This window comes from Terrapene carolina, unplaced genomic scaffold (assembly GCF_002925995.2).
Source record: "Terrapene carolina triunguis isolate 2854851 unplaced genomic scaffold, T_m_triunguis-2.0 Scaffold22, whole genome shotgun sequence".
In the NCBI taxonomy this organism is placed as follows: Eukaryota; Metazoa; Chordata; order Testudines; family Emydidae; genus Terrapene; species Terrapene triunguis.
This window is the reverse complement of record NW_020664373.1, coordinates 5,449,311-5,466,997: the sequence shown is the minus strand read 5'-3', so window position 1 is coordinate 5,466,997 and position 17,687 is coordinate 5,449,311. Positions and strand designations below refer to the sequence as shown.

The following is a 17,687-nucleotide window of genomic DNA, read 5'->3' as shown; positions in this document are numbered from 1 at the left end:
ATAGCATCCCCTTCATTGTGATGAACTGCTATGCCCAAGCAAAGCTGCTTCTCTGTGGTGACCTGGAGCATCAGCAGGGGGACAAAACAACAGGCAGAAGAGAGCTGTGCATGGAAGAAGAGACAAGGATGGAGATTCTGTTTACACACATGCATCTAGGCAAAAAATGTGTAATCGTGTGTCATGTTTTCAGCTTCGTTCCCTAAGTAAATTCTCCTTTGAGTGTCTGCGCCATCAAGTGACAGTATCTGTTTGTACTTAGTATTAGAAAATGATTCATGTTACAAGAAGGCTAAAAACATACAACTACATGTTAATGTGCAGAATTCCCAGTAACACTAAAGGAAATTATACACATCAACAGGAGAATTTGCATACAGAAAAAAAATCCATGAAGATGGAATTAAAGTTCAGACTAATTTGATGCTGAGAGTAATTTGACAGTAAAAATTCTTATAAAATGTGCTAAGGATAGCATGCAACTAAAAGACATTTCAGAATTAAAGTTCAACTTCAAGAAACAAACGCTTGAAAATGCTGTTAAAATAGGCATGAAATCCTAACTCTGCTTCTGTGACACCGGCCTCATATCTGCTCCTCTTCTCCCCTCCTTGCACACCTAATTTCATAAGCTATTTTTGTAACAAGGTCTTTTCACAAGGGCATGGAGGTGGGAGAAGATTATTTTCTTCTCCCACAAGGTACTAGTATGTGTGTGCACATGGGGAAGATACACTCAATCCCCAGATTCTTCCTAGAACTCAGAAATGCTGTTTGGAGAGGTCCTAGCAATGGGACTCCATTTCCCATGGAAGAATGAGCGGTGAGGGAGGAGATAAGTGGAGTTGTCTTAGGCAGCAGCACTGTTAGCTTCCACTAGTGCCGCCACGGAAGCCAAGAGCAGGAACTTTTGGGGTGTGAAAAAGGGATGAAAATCTTACTGGTGTCAGTCCCTTTTGGTAGGATATGGAGGCAAGAAGATGTCACGAGCAGGTTATGAGCTCTGATTGTTGGTGGCTGTGGGGGTAACAAGCCAAAATTTGGTGACATGCTATGCCTTTTCCTAGGGGTTTTTTTGGGGGGGAGGGGGGGTAGAGGGGCAGAAGAGATGGGGAATCAATGGCAAACCTCCCTAGAAACTGGTTTACAATTTGAAGACCCCTGCAAGGCAAAGGGCCAGTGACTTTTGTTTTTAAATGAAAGCCTAAGTATCTCCCAGCCATATCATGCCCTTTTAAAGTCCACCACTGCGCAATGGACCATTCATATAGTCTTAAATTGCTAGTGAACACCTTTGCAAACATGCCTTTCCTGCATCAAAAACCAATCCTCCGCTCTAGATCTTTTCAGGAAAGATTTTTTACGACATGATTAAAAAGCCGTGTTTATTAGATCCAGGTCTTTAAAAAGTGTGTCCAAGTTGTGCAAAAGACTGCACTGGGGCCACAGGCCAGCAATGCAAAGTCTGACGAAGAGAGGTGCTTTTTTCAGCTTTTAAAAAAAATAATATAATAAACAGGAATCTAAAGTCAGACTTGCAAAGGAAGCAAGTCTGTTTTAACTATGGAGAGACTGTGGCTACCAGATAATACTATATATCAATAAGTTTCCATTTCTCTGCTGTTACAGAAAGATTAGTAATGAATACCTCGGTCCTTAAAATCCTTCCAAAAAACCTACTTCTGCTGAGATTTCTATAAATCACTACTGTCTGGCACTGACCAGGTAAATGGGAAGCCATGATTTCCATTTGTCTGTCAAACCTTTTTTTTTTTTTTTTTAAACACTGTGTTCCCATTTAGCCCCACCCCATTTCTCTACTTTTTGTCCACTACTGCATCCTGTCAGTTCTTTAAAGCAGGGACCATTGTCTTTGTTACATGTCTGTACAGTATCTAATGTAATGGGTCCCGATCACTGACTGGGGTCCTTGGTGCTGCCATAATACAACTTAATAATAGTACAGTGTCGACAGTGCGTATGGACTGGAACTCAAATACAATCTGTTCATTTTTAAGCATCTCAAATTGCTGAGTCAGACAATTACTTTTAGTTTGTTCTCCCCCACTTATATTTTCGTTTGTTAAAGAAACAGGAGGCTACTCTGCTCATCATCTTTCATCAAGGCACTTGTCTTTTAGTGTTTTAGAGGGAAAGGCATGTCAGTGCTTTTAAACAACCTGCTCTCCTAAACCTGGGCACAAAGTGTCATGCATTCTTCAGGGCCAAGCCACTTGTAGTGAGTGTAGTCTGAGTGGAGGCAAGGCAAGGTTATGAGTATTAACGAGATCTAATGAAAGCAGCCTGATGTGAATCATCAGCACACCAGTTTTCTTCCCTCCACTCTCTTGCCCACCTGTTTTTCAAATAAAAAAAGCCTACCACGCTGGCTCCTTCAATACCAAAATAACACTATTGCCCTTTAGCAACCTGCCTTACCCGTTCTTCAGGAGAGGCATTTTCATCCAAGTTATTCAGGGCATTTTCCACCCGGGCCAGACGACCTGACAGTGACAGCAGCAGGTTGACCACTTTGTCCAGGTCCCCGATGAACATCCGGAACTTGTCAAACTCATTAGGTTTGCAGACCTCTTTCACAATAGCCTCCACCTCATCTCCTAGTGCATTGTTCGCTTGGATGTCTTCCAGGAGTGTTTCCCGAGCTTCGCGCAGCACCTGCAGCTTCCTACTGATGCTGTCAATGAGTTTTTGCTGTGGACAACAAAAGGGGAGTAAGAATTTATTAGCGACACTTGACCCAGCAGAGATGGAAACAGAGGTTTCCCTCCATGCATTCTGTTCCAATAGCTCAGGAAAAAAAGTCACATATTGCTCTCTGCTGAAAAGTGTCAGTAGCAATGGTAAACTACCCCAAACTTCAGCATCAGACTCCCCTCCCCTCCCAGAATATATCCGTTTACAAAGCCCAAAACAAAACAGGACCCCTCTACCATAGATTCTTAGGCCTCAATCTTCCTCTCATTGAGGTCATCAGCAACACTCTCACTGACTGAGAAGAAGCTGGATCATGTCCTTAATTTGCTTTGTTACATGGCAAACCCCCAAAGAAACACCAGCCATTGATTCTGATTAGCAGTGGGCTGTGCGTTTATGACTGCAAGGGAAACTGTGATTATGGCATTGTTGTCCAACTAGAGAATTCAAGTCTACAGATAAAGTTTTTCGCATGCACATTAGCTTACATTTCATTGCTAAAAAAGGCTTTCAAGCTTCAGGAGAATTACTTCACATGGCAAGAAATCAAAGTTACTCTATCTTGTTTTTTCTCCACCAGGGAAAGGGGAAGAAGAAAGGAATCTGTTCTCTGTCACTCACTGGGTTCCCGGGAGTCTCTCCATTTCCTCCCTAACCCTGTTATAGACACTCCTCTGTGATAGATTAAGGGCAAATCTGCAACTCTGTCCACCATGGAGCTCAGATGTCAGTCCATGGAGTAGATCACTTCACTTAAGACATATAGCCAGCTGGCCAGAGAGCAAGGAGGTGCAGGTGTTCACAGCTGATTCCTGGCCCCAATTCTTTTGTCCTCATCATCACACTACGCGTTACAAGAATTCTTCAATGTCTCACATGTTGATGGTGTCACTCATTTAAGCCCCAAAGTTATCTGCATCCCACAGAAATCTAGTCTCCCCTCACTTTTATGTAGAAAGCTGTTTACACAAGAAGCAATGAATCACAAAAGTATTATTAAGGATTAAATACCAGCATCACTGCATGAATTTTTTTGTATCCCTGTCACACAATGCAACCCACATCTGGGGCTTGGCAGGTTGAGAGGTATGTACATTACAGACATATGATGTTTATCTAGACCTTGATAGTGTTCTGGATTCAAAATATCAGGACACAAACTTTTGATGGACTTAGGTCTACATTACCCTTAGCTTGAGTGCCCACCCTTTGGCAATTCACCACCATGGCAGAAGACAAGACGTCCTTTGGAGCTCACTACTGCTACCCCTTAGATCAGCTTCAAATTTTCAAAAGCCGATTACTGAGTAGCAAAAGTACTCTCTCCTCCTCAAAGACTATCCCCACAGCACTCTCAAGCATAACCATTCTTGAGGTGGAGGCTGATGGTGCTAAGCGAAATATGGGCATAAAAAGCTAGTCTTCCACATGCTAGGCTAATATTAACACATGGCCTACTATGCTGTTGGAATCTTTTACTTCCTGCCAGGCACGGCCCAGCTCCCGGTATTGTGACCTAGCGCACAGAGTTGTAGCACTGCTCAAGTGTGGCCCAGCTGCCACTCTGTCATCATGTGAGGGGGGGCCAGGCCAAATGTGAGTGATGCTGCAATTCCATGTGCCAGGTAGCAATGCCTGGAGTGGGAAGCCGGGCACCAACTCTGCAGAACAGCGGCTGCAGAAGCCACTGCTGTGGGGTGAATTTTTCATTTTATGTAATTTTTTATGTTTTTCCCCCTTTTATTTCATGCTATTTTGTATTTGTGAAAAACATGGGGCTCAAATAATTAGTACTTCTACAGCACCTTCCATCAAAAGGTCTCAGAGTACCCCAAAAACGCAGCCCCTAACATCCCTGTGAGGTAAGTATTATTTCCATTTGATAGAGAGGGAAACAGACTTCCCCCTGGCCATGCAGTGAGTCACTGCCAGAGCAAAACTAGAGCCCCAGTCTCCCGACTGTGTTCTCTGTTGTTACCATGCTGCCTTCCTAAAAAAATTCTTCCTTTGGGCAGGGGTCTTGTGTGCCTGTAAAAGACAACAGCATGCCTCATCTTTCTGTAAATAGTAATCATTTTTCACGTGATAGCGTCAATTTCTAATGCAGGCTATATTGTCTAAGATGGTAATTACTTTGCAATACCACTTTACATGTTTGTTTTTCTTTTAAGTGTCTTTATTTCATGGCACACTTGTCAGGAACTCTGATTTCAACCAACCAATTGAATACGTACAATTAAACAGAAACCCATCCCTGTTTCCCAGGAATGTGTTACCGACCCTTACACCGTACATAGGAAGGTATAGCCATTTTCAGAGTTACACAGAGAAAGCATTGACAGTTTGTTTTGGGAACCACCTGTAACTCAGCCACCCTACTAACAGAGGCCAACTGTAGCTTAAAACCTAACAAAGAGTACTTCTGAAATCAAACATATGGATTATCTGGGCTGGCTCTATCCTGTTTTGATTTAATATTCTCAGGCCAGGTTAATCTGTATTGGGGTTATCTGTTTGTCTGGGTGTCCAAAAGATTAAGGTAGTAAGCAGTTTTACAGATGCAGGCTCTACTGACTGATTAATCTGAACGATTTGATTTTTTGTTCCCTCCTAAATGCAAATGAAGTTTGATTTGTATTAACTGGGTCAGGCTGCTGTAGTCCTATTTCCTAGGAAGCCATGCAATTTAATAATCCTACTATTTTATTACAAGATGCATGATTAAATATAGTCATACTCTGTGCTATATTGCCCTGCTAATATGGACCTGATTTTCCGCAATTCTTGTTACTTTAAATAATAGCAGAGAAACTGACTGGATCCTTGTTAATTTCACTCAGCAGCAGCTTAGCAAAGGGAAGCTATTAGCAGCAGCAGAGGCAATTGTACTGTCTCTCTGCAGGCTTAGGAAGTCAGCACTACACTGGGTTTACACTTGTGGGTTTGCACTCAGTTCTCTGCCTCATTTCACACTAGATTCATGTCTGAAAAGACTAGAAAACCTCCCACTTGCCATGGGTAGATTTTTCAAACCCAATATAACTTCAAGGTCCCTTTTATTACCTCCCTACATCTATTCAAATCCATTTATATTATTATATTTGTGCTAATCATATTGTTCCTCAATAAATATATTGCTTTACATGACCACAACATTTCATTTATTAGGGAGACTGTCTCTAATTATTTGTAATAGATGTGCGCAATTTCTCTGCATAAAATTCCCACACCCATCCTGAGTGTTCATCATCATTTTATTATTTTAAATAAATAAGAGGACAGCAAGTATATTGCAAAAACAGAGAATGGCAGGTGTAAACTGGTCCTGGAAAACCCGCCGTGAATCCCTAGATTGGACTAAAAGCATGATTTCCCATAATAGAACTGGTGAGTTTCAATGAATTAAGAAACAGGTTCAAAGCATACAGTGTCTTTTAGTAGACTGACAAATAAATGACAATATTCAAGCTTTCAGGCCCCAAAGGTCCTTTTTTTCAGCAGCTGGCAGTTATGTGCAATTGGACCATGTTATAGATCTTGGCAGTTTTATAAGGACGGCTTGACCCATTTACTGTGATTTGCATACACTGCATGACGAGATCTCAGATGAAAGCCTGCTGGATTGAGAGCTCACATTCCACTGCATGCAAAGGAGCAGATGGGTGAGTAAACAGGAATGTGTACATCACAGACATGAGAGAGGGAGGCTGTCTAGTAACACTAGACATGGACACACTTCTCAGACTGTATAATCTGTGTTTAGTGGTGTGGGGGAAGTGATGAAGGGGAAATATGTTTTTCATATAAACAGACACCACCACAAATAAAGAACATTTTGACTGAGAAGCTTGTGGATTGTCGTTTGTTGGTTGGGTCAAAGAAAACTGTTTCAATTTCGAACTTGTGTACTTTTTCCTCAATCAACATGACCAGAACATTTTTCTGTCTGAATCAATGAAAACAAAAAAAAAAACCACAATGATTGGCATTACACGGACCAGATAAAATGAAGCAAGAATCATGAATGCTCTTCTCTAGTCTAATAATTGCTTAAAACTGCAATGGAATCCTTAACATATCTGAACAGTTTTTAAAAACAATTTCCCTTTTATTCAATTAAAGGTCATTCCTACCAGTTTTGATTACTAACTGAATACTGGAGGTTGATCGTGACAGTTTACGTTCACTAAAGAAGATATCCCAGAACTGAAGGCAGCTCCTTCCCTGGTATTGCTGTTTTAAGCAAATATAGTTAAAACTAGACCACTGTTAACACAGAAACAGATGGCTGAATAGCACAACAGATGGTTTCCCCCAGTTTCTCATGACAGGGAAGCAAAGTTAAACTCGATTTGTGCCAAATGAAGAGAATCTGGTGCTCTCAATCTAACTAAGCTGACACTGTACAACAACCACAAAATCACCACTTCACACAGATTCTCGGGACTGGAATACTATGCAGGTCAAGACTAAGGTGCCACAGGGATCTGTGTGTGTGTACAGGACTGTGGTTAATGGTGATGCGTGAACCGAGCACCCACCAAACTGCCTATTTAGCTCCAGTCAATGTTATCAGGCTCTTGAGTTCATGAGCAGTAAAAAAAAAATTGACAGACAGATGGCCTAATTTTCAAAAGCCTGGAGAAGTCCAAGGGCCCACTGATTCCAGTGGGATTTGTGGGTGCTCAGCAAGTCTTTCTCAAAGCACACGTCTCTTACACACAGATATTCTCAGGTGGAAAGGTTCTACAGAGAAGGACAAAAACATTCACACAAAGATTTTAAAAATATGTCTGTCTTTCTAAAGTTAAGTTCCTAGGTCCATAGCTAGACACAAAAATAAGCGACTTGATCTTTCAAAACTGCTGAGCACCCAGGAAATCCCACTGGCTTAAAACCAGGTCTCTTATTTAGATGCTTAACTGTGGATTTAGCAGCCTAATTTTTGACAACCAGGTTTGAAAATCCTATTAAATATTTCAAAGTGCAAAACTGTGTTACCTTCTTTTCTGACAAGTCATGATCAAGCTCATCTTCAGAATCCTCTTCGCTCTGCTGCTGCTGTTGCTCCTGCATGTCCTTCATTTTAATCAGCAATTCTGCTTTTGGTGCAGACGTGCTGTAGTAAGTGGAATTGGTTGTCAAGGAGATGGCAGAAGGCATGCCCTGCTCCTCTTTCCTGGTAAAAAGTCATAACTTTAATTAACTGCCTGACATCCTGAGCACTGAAAAGAGAGAACAATCTTTCAAACCCATCATTTTGCCAAGTAAATGCACTGTTTAATGGAAAGATGATAACTATGGTAACAATGCAGGGTCAAATGTCTGAGGAAAAATTGCCACACCGTCAGTCACCAAAGCTAGTTATCAATTTACGCAATTAAAAGGAACTAGCAAAACCTCCAGATGAAAGCATTTATTTTCAGTCTGTCTTTTAATTGCACTTTGTATCAGTGATTAAACCATCATTTACTATTCTTGATTACACAGGCATTGGTATGAAGGCAGTGGTTTTGTCTACATCTGTGCTCTCACTGGTTAGTGATTCCATAATCCTCAAAACACATCTTTTGGTGAAAATGCAGCAGATCACATTTCATTTTCTCTACTATGAACCTTAAAGATCCTATTACTTTATGCAACACTCTTTTGACTAGTTGAAAAGTGGCCTTTAGGGGATTTTAAGAGACTCAGGAAGTAGAGTAATAAAAACAGAAATATTAGCAATGATCAACAATACCAAAAATACAATAGCTGATGAAGCAGTACTGAATTTTCAAAATGCATGTAGTAAACATTTTTAAAATGAAAGAATTAGGACATTGTTAATGACCTGCTTAAAACTCCCCTATCTCTTGACTGGCACATTGTTACGCAAGCATGACTATCTCCAGCGCCAAATTAATTCAATGGAAGTAGCAGGATTCACAAAAGGATCAGACATTTACATAAGTAACAAGAATATCCAGTATTATAATAGTAAAACAAAACCAAGACATTTAGAAGGGATATAAACTTCCATGCTTCTGGACATAGAGTGGCTTCTAACTATTGGAGGTCAGGCAGAAACTTTCCCCGAGGGCAGATTATCCCACAATTATTTATTACAGGCTTTTTTGCATCTTCCTCTGTAGTGCTTGGTGTTGGTCACTGTTGGAGGTAAAATATTGGATTAGATCAGTGATTCTCAACCCGCGGGCTGCTTGCGGCCCAATCAGGACACAGATCCGGCCCATGTGACATCTGCAGGGCCATACAGGTAGTATATATATTGTGTGAATGTGGCACACAACACAGAGAACTGCATATGTGGCCCACAATGGTAAATAGGTTGAGAACCACTGCTTTGATCCAGTATGGCAATGCCTGTGTTCCTGAGTGTGCATGATTGTTGACAGCTCTAGAAAATGACTGCTTCCCTAGATCCAGATACCAGCTATAACAAGGACAGTGACAATGCAAGCTTCTCCATAACCCCATCCAGTATTGAGGCTTCAACCTGGAGGGACTGCCTCTGAGATTAGGAATGTGTGTCTGCTGAGATTGCTCACAAGGATGCCAGTTAATATCAACTGCGATGAAAAATTTTGTGATGTCAGCATCTGTCCACTAACACACAAGAAAACCTTAGTATTGAGAAGCCTTCACCATTAATGTGAGAGAAACCTAAACAAAGTTTGTCTCACACAGGCAGAAATTTTGATGCAACAGCCTTCAAGTTCCACTTTAATAAGCACTACAAAGACCTCAGAGCCATTACCTGTGAGAACAGTTAGAAATCGTTTTTAAAAGTTTCCACAGTGTATTGATTATAACCACCCTTCAGGCTACCACATTCAGGGCATTACACAATATAAGGCATCTCATCAAACTTCAGGACAAAGTTATATCTGAAATTACACCAACACTCAGAGATCAAAGATCTGTATGATTCAACTGCTTTTTTGTTATATTTTACTATGCTGTTCTCATTCTCAACTAGGTAATAACTGGTTACTTTGATCCAGTTTATATTATCTATGTTCATTTTAAGTTTTCTTTGTAAGCCTTATTGATATTATAAATACTAAAACATTGCTCCTTTTCCTGTCTGGACCCTATCACACTGGATGGTTTTAGTGAAATTTCTAAAGCCTTTGAGAAATGTCTCATGATAGAATTCTAATTATTCCTTCCCAAACTCCCTTATGTGATTGTTTAGCTTTTCCCAGTTTGGTTGTGGTGTAATGTAATAAATATTTTACGCCATAACTAACTCGTAACTTTTTACGAGTTAGTTATGGTGTAAAATATTTATTTATATACATGTATGTTCTTTGTAATAGGACCCTAATTTTTGCTCCTTTGATTATTGGTCTGGTCAATAAATGACACTGCCAAAACCATCATTTTAATGGGAAAACCTAAAAATTAACAGTATGAAGAAGGATCCTTAAATGTTTAAGGGAGAAACACAATGTTGGACAGCAACAGGGGAAAGGTCACTGGATTATGGAAACACTTTACTCACTTTTCCTCTGCAATTTTTGGAGAAGGAACTTTTGGTAGGAGCTTTCTGCGTTGTTGAGCTTCTTCTAGGAGGTGTTCGTCTTTAGGGAAGATTCCCACCATCAGATCCATCGTAGTTTTTATTTTCACAGTAGGATCCAAAATATCTGCTAGAGATTTATCTTTTCCGACAATCTCTCTGGCTAGTTCCTCAGACTTCCAGTCTTCAAAGGTCTTCTCTTTGGCCTTCACGTAGCTGATTACAGGGATGGAGGCATCGTTGTCCTTCAAGTTGTTCCCAAGTGCTTCGGCTGATTGCAAGTCAGGAAGTCTGGTTTTGCTCTCAGGCTCTGGTTCTACGCCCCGCCTTGTGTAAGCACAGAAACGCGAGTAGGATTGCTCAGAAGTACTGAGTGTTTTAATCTGGTCCTTCTCCAAACCACTAGGTAAGGCAGGAGGCTCCATGGTGCTCACGAGGTTCTGGCGACTTTCCTTCTCTGCATTGCTCTCAGAATGAACTATCTTGATGGGAACCATTTTTACTGTAGTGTTGTTATCGATCACTCTTTCAATTCTGGAAAAAAAGAAAGGGAAATTAACTGTTATAAACTCAAGATCTTTTTATTCTGCTTCTTATCCACAAAAAGGGAAAAGGTGTCAGTCTGTATGCTAACAAAGATCAATTTATTAATACAAGGAAATCTCTTCTCATATCACATCTCAAAGCCTCAACTTAGAGATCTGCCATTTCTCATACATTTTAAAAGTAAGCCATTATTTCACTTATACAGATCTCCAGCATTAGCCTCACACTACACAAAACATGACTTTTCTACAGGCTACAGGACTGACAAAGTACGATTCTTACAACTGTCTTGAAACAGTTCAAAACATGAGTATGAAAAATGCAGGTTTTTTTTTTTTTTTTTTTAAAACTTTGTATGAAAAAATTAAAAGCATCATAATCAGAACCTAGTTTATCTTTGAATAAATAGAAAAAAAGAAAAAATATTTAAAAGAGAGGGAAAGAAGAAGAAAAAACAGCTACTCATAAAAGAATAATTATATTTAAAGCTTTAGTTTTTGTCATGGATATTTTTAGTAAAAGTCACGGACAGGTCACGGGCAATAATGAAAAATTCACGGAAGCCTGTGACCAGTCCTTGACAGGTGGATGGGAGCAGTGGGGATGGGCCGCCTGCCGAGGCCGGGAGCCGCGGGAATTCCCCCATGCCCACACAGGTGGGGAGCGGCAGGGGTCCCCCTGCTGCCTGCGGTGGACAGGAGTGGCAGGGATCCCCATTGCTGCCTGTGGCCGGGCAGCAGCGGGAAGCAGCAGGGCTCCCCCCCTCTGCTGTCTGAAATCATGGAGGTCTTTGGAAGTCATGGATTCCGTTACTTCCATGACTAAATCGAAGCCTTAATTATATTCAATTCTGCATTGTTTTGTCAGTGACAGCCTATTGCAGGGATCCTCGAATACATACTGCTGAGCTATCTTGTGCTTAAGACAAGATATTCAATCAAGAACATGTCTTTTTTTAATGGTAATTTAGATTTTAAATGAGAAAATAACATGTTAGATCAACCGCAGCTGTTTATACTACTGGAGTGTGTGCGCTGTATGTACAGTATAAAACCAAAACACAGACGGGGTGGTTTCAAGTTTGAAGAAAGTTTAAAATTATTGCTTTAATGTTGTGGGTTTAGAAAGTTTAGCCCCAGCAAAGGAACATTGCTAAAATATCTGGTTTCTGCTGGCTGGCTTTCTTTTAGATTAGTGACTGAGAGACATACACATATAGCTCCTTGGCTATATGTCTGGCTGTGTCCCAGAATTAAAAATAAAGCTATACTTTACTGTACTTTCATGGTGAACAGAAAATAAATCAATGTTGTACTCCTCTGCAGTTGTAATCTATATATTTATATTTGTGTCTGTATGAATGTACAGACTATATTACACACATTCACTCAACCCTATATGAAATGACATATGTAGATGATATTTTGACTATACTGCATATGCAATATTCTGATAGATCTAAAAAAGAATTCTTCTTAAAAAAAGGGGGGGGAAAAACACACCTCAAATCCTTCTCCAGTAAGGATCTTTTCAGACTGTCAGTTAGTTTGGAAAGTTCACACTCAACTCTGTCTTTCGCTCCAAGCTCTCTCAGCTCATGATTCAGCAAATCACCTAAGCATGTGTTTAAGAACCAGTGACTTCAATTGGACTTATGCACAAAGAACATGTTTAAGAGCTTTGCTGAAAAAGGACCTTATTTCTTTTTTTCTTAAACAACAACAACAAAACTTCACACGGAAGAACCTTAAACCCACCTTAAAAATGAAAGACAACAATTCTACACTAAAATTGCAAGCATCAGTTGAGTGATAGTGTTATCACACTGCCCAATATCAAAAATATAGGGTGAGATTTTCTAGAGTGCTAAGCATTACCATAACTCTAATCTACCCGAAGTCAGCGGTAAAATTCCTGTTGACTTCAGTGGGAACAGAGAGAGACGAAAGCTGGGTGCTTTTGAAAATCTCCTCTGCAGCATGTTTAAATTGATGCATGCACACACACACCCATAAGACCCATTACATATTTCCTAATCTATTGTATGAAATTCCAAATCCTCATATAAACTACACTTGTGGCTATCACTAAGCTGAGCCCACAAAATGGCATAATTGTTTCCATAGCATAAGGACACACAAATTATTACAGAGTAGCTGTTGCTGCTCTGTGGTAAATGTTGAAGCCAGCATCCCATCATAATCCCAGTTTTTATTCTCTCCTAATGACCTCAAAAATGAAAGTGATCCCAGGAAATCTGGCATCCAGCCTCTTATACTTGAGAATAGATATTTTCCCAGAAGTTTAGGAAAATTCAGAAAAGGAATTTGGAAAATAAAGGGGTTTTAAAACTTCCCCACAGTTCACTTAGTCAGAAGTGCCCTAAATTAATGTGTGTGTGGTGCGAAGGGGAATATGGAGGTTGTGGGGTATAGGAGACCGAGGAGAAACGCAGAGGAGAAAGAATCAGATATAGAGCAGGGGACAAAGGACCAGAAGAGACATGGCTTGGGTGGGGATCACACAGAAGGATTGGCGGTAAGTTTCTTCCCTGCTTTTTGAATGACCATGTACTAGGCATGAGGGGGGCACAAAGTGGTACTCCTGGGAGAATTCTGTGCCACTGCGCAATGCAGAATTTTGCAGAAAATGGTGTGCGTGCAGAATTTCCTCCCCAACCCTGAAATGAGCTGCAGAGATATTGGCCACCACTAGGGGCTGCTGGACTTGGAAGAGCGCAGCTCTCAAATAGAAGACAATGCCAGGGGGAAGTGGGAGGGAACTGGAGGGTTCCCAGCAGCTGCAGAAGAAAGGACGCGGTGTGCAGGAAACTCTGTGCAAGCCTGGGACCCAACATCAGGCTGTTTCTCCCTCTGGATACCTGGCCTCTGGGGGGTAGAGGGTTCAAGTGTCTGGGCTTGGGGGGAGGACGAGGCTGGGCTCTGGGGGGTAGAGGGTATACATGTCTGGGCCAGGGAGGGCCCCATGCCTGGGCTCTGGGTGGAAGGAGGTGTGAGTGTCTGGGCTGGGAGGGCATGGCTGGTCTCTGGGGAGGCAGGGCAGGGCTGGGCTCTGGGGGGAATGGGGTGTGAGTGTCTGGCCCCCCAGCTGGGCCCTGGGGAGGGGGCAGAGAAACAGGAACTGGGTTGTCATAGGGATTTCTTTAACTCTCTACTCCTGGGGGAATTTTTGTGTGTGTCTGTATTGTTACAGACATACTTGCTGACAGGTATTTTGAAATAAATTACCAAAAATAATTGAAACTAGCATGATTATGTAGTGTTATTTTGACAAATAAAATTTGCAGAATTTTAAAATATTGTGTGCAGAATTTTTAATTTTTTGGCACAGAATTCCCTCAGGAGTAAAAGTAGGGGGAAGCAGATTGGCAGAATATGGAGGAGATGACTGAAGGGGAGGAGGGCAGGGGCAAAAGAAATGGAATGAGGTTGAAAGTGACTGGGGGAAGCACAGAGAATGTATGTGCAAGGGAAGGCACAAACACAGGTGCAGAGACCTTGAGGAGGTATCGATCGGAGTGCAAAGGACCTGGGGAGGAGCATGGGGAGTGGAAGGGAGATACTAGGGCACTCTAAGGGGCAGAGGCCATGGAGGTGGGGGCAGAGGACAGCAGACTTTGGAGAGGTGGAATTACGGAAGGTGGGTGCAGGGAAATTGGGGAAGGTATGCATCCATGGATGGATGGAAAGGTGGCGTCTTATACAAGTTAAATATCTAGAATACATTAAATGCCTAGAGCTGCTCATGTGATGAAAGCTCCCCCCTCTTCTCCACACCCCTTCATACCCTGCCTTGATATTACTCCCCACTGCACACACACCTCCCATGGACGTGCTGAAATCTGCAGAAGAGGAGCCAGGTTTGGGTGGGAGACCCTGTCTGTTGAAGCATGGGTTTCCTCACCTCCTCTCCCTACGTCCTAATCCAATTTACATTTTTGGTGCCCATTAAGAAAACAGGGAAATTCACAAACAAACAAAAATGTAGTTGAAGAGTTCAGGTTGAAAGAGTGCTTGAATGGAGTCCAGCCAAGGCTCCCTCCTACCCCAAACTGCGCTCTCCTGACAAAAATTCTATACTTGTTAAAAGACTAGCAAGATGTACAGGTAAGGGAACCAGCCTGCTCCCTAGTGCCCCATGACTTCCACTACTCATGCAAACTTAACTTTGCCGCCTTGTTTTGTTCTATAATGAAATATGCTGTTGAGAGCATACAACTGATTTTACACATTACGACAGATTGTACACACTCTCTAAGGGATATGGACACCCAAATCTCATTAAGATTAGTGGAAATTGGGCATCCAAATCCCCATGGCAATCTTAGTCTAAATATATAGTCAAGAGTTCCAAAGAGGCATAATCCCAGGGCATACAAGTTATTAGATTCAATGCTGGGGTAGGTAACTGGGTGAAATTCTATGGCCTGTGATATACAGGAGGTCAGACTAGTTTGTCCCTTCTGCCTTAAAAATCCATGAAGCCACATGAACACTGAAGAAGGTTTTCTCACAGTATTAGGTGATGGTGGACTAGAAGAATGTACATAGGAATAAAAAGAGTGGAATGACTGATAAGGTGTTTTGTGTGTGATAAGCTGTTTTTGGATCTTGCATGGTTATATAAGTATGTGGAAAGGGGAGAGAATTTTGACATGGAGGTAAAGGGACCTGCAAAGGTATGGAGATGTATGCAGAAGAGGATTGCTTACAAGTTTGGATATTGAATCATATTAATTATATTGTTTAGAAATTACCGGTAATACACACAAGATTTTTTTTGGTAGCAAGCTATTCAATAGTTTACTGGAAATGTATCTCTTAAATATAAATTGGACTATAATATTCCTGCTCTTTATTTTGTAACTGACATTTTTGTGTGTGCAAATTTAAGGATTCAAAGTTATAGTTGAATGGGCAGTGTAAGTCAGGTGGGGCAATGGTAAATGAAGGAGAATTATATGGCAGTGGAGAACTATTACATTCCAAAATTACTAACGATTGTGTCATTTTTTAAGAGTATTTGGTTAAAAAAGTGTAATTTTACTGGAAATACTCAGAAATACACTTTCAACCTTAACTCTTTTAAGAACGTTTTTCAATTATAACTATATTTTACACACCATAAGTACAGTGTATTTCTCCATGCAATAAAATAATTCTAGCTAAGATGTTGCAGAAATTGCCATGCCTTTACATTATCAGCAAGATATCTTCCCTACAGAAAGACAGATGCATATTAACAGTACCAGACACTAGGAGCCTACAGTACACACACTAACATTCCTGAAAACTGGCATGCAAGGAATCAGAAAGTGTTAAGCATCATTGTTAAATTGAATGCTAAACTACTCAATGTATTCCACTTATGAAATAAGTACAATAGAGAACAGAGATATGACACACATTTTCCCTCTTGTTACAGTAACTTTCATTAGGTGAGTAATTTGAGGACAATAAATTGTATACATACTCAAGGTCAGCGGTGGAGATTTTTAAAGTGTTAATGGAAGATGTACGGCTAAATCCCCATACACTGTTTTCAAAATGTCAACCAATATATGTGCATATAATCAGGCACATCAACATTAAAGTTGTGTAAAAAGGCAATGCCAAATAAACTTAATTTACCATGTAGTCTTCAATATCTATTCACAATGCAGTACGGGAAGGAACTCATTACTGTAATTCACCATTGTGCCTAGGATTGGAGATCATATGCTATATTTCACTTATTGTAATAAGAATAGCCATGCTGGGTCAGACCAATGGTCCATCAAGCCCAGTATCCTGTCTTTTGACAGTGGCTGGTGCCAAATGCTTCAGAGAGAATGAACAGAACAGTCTATTATCAAATAATCCATCCCCTGTTGTCCAGTCCCAGTAGGATTGCCAACCCTCTAGGATTGTCCAGGTATTAAAGATTAATCCTTAATTAAAGATTATGTAATTTGATGAAACCTCCAGGAATATGTCCAACCAAAATTGCCAGCCCTAGCTTCTGGCAGTCAGAGATTTAGGGACACCCAGAGCATGGGGTTGCATCCCTGATCATCTTGGTTAATAGCTATGGATGGACCTATCCTCCATGAACTTATCTAATTCTTTTTTTAACCCAGTTAAACTTTTTTGCCTTCACAACATCTCCCGGCAATGAGTTCCACAGGTTGACTGTGCATTGTGTGAAGATGTTCTTCCTTATGTTTGTTTTAAATGTGCTGTCTATTAATTTCACTGGATGACCCCTTGTACTTGTGTTATGTGAAGGGGTAAACAACACTTCCTTATTCACTTTCTCTACATCATTCATGATTTTATGACCTCTATCATCTCCTCCCTTAGCCATCTCTTCTCTAAATTGAATAGTCCCAGTCTTTTTAATCTCTCCTTACATGGAAGCTGTTCCATGCTCCTAATAATTTTTGTTGTCCTTCCCTGTACCTTTTTCAATGCCAATATATCTTTTTTGAGATGGGGCAACCAGAACTGCATACTATATTCAAGGTGTGGGTGTACCATGGATTTATAAAGACATTATGATATTTTATGTCTTATCATCTATCCCTTCCCTAATGGTTTCTATCATTGTTCCCTTTTTTCATTGCCATTGCACACTGAGTAGATATTATCAGAGAACTATCCATGATGACTCCTAGATTTCTTTCTTGAGTGGTTACAGCTAATTTAGACCCCATAATTTTTTATGTATAATTGGGATTATGTTTTCCAATATGGATTATTTGGCACTTATCAGTATTGAATGTCATCTGCCATTTTTTTGCCCAGTCGACCAGTTAAGAGAGATTTCTTTGCCATCAGCTTTGGCCTTAACTATCTTGAGTAATTTTGTATCATCTGCAAATGTAGCCCTGTGTTCA

At 40.7% G+C, this 17,687-nt stretch overlaps 1 protein-coding gene across 3 annotated transcripts in view; it reads right to left on the bottom strand.

Moving 5' to 3' along the window:
• LOC112117173 (protein Shroom2) overlaps nt 1-17,687 on the bottom strand; it is a 191,483-nt gene that overhangs the window by 2,357 nt on the left and 171,439 nt on the right. For all 3 annotated transcript variants that reach the window (XM_024215069.2, XM_024215070.2, XM_024215071.2), the window contains 3 exons: nt 10,226-10,777; nt 7,717-7,894; nt 2,440-2,712 (listed from right to left, as the gene is read on the bottom strand). In XM_024215069.2, the coding sequence (XP_024070837.2) occupies nt 2,440-2,712; nt 7,717-7,894; nt 10,226-10,777 (1,003 nt within the window). The remainder of the gene's footprint in view (nt 1-2,439; nt 2,713-7,716; nt 7,895-10,225; nt 10,778-17,687) is intronic.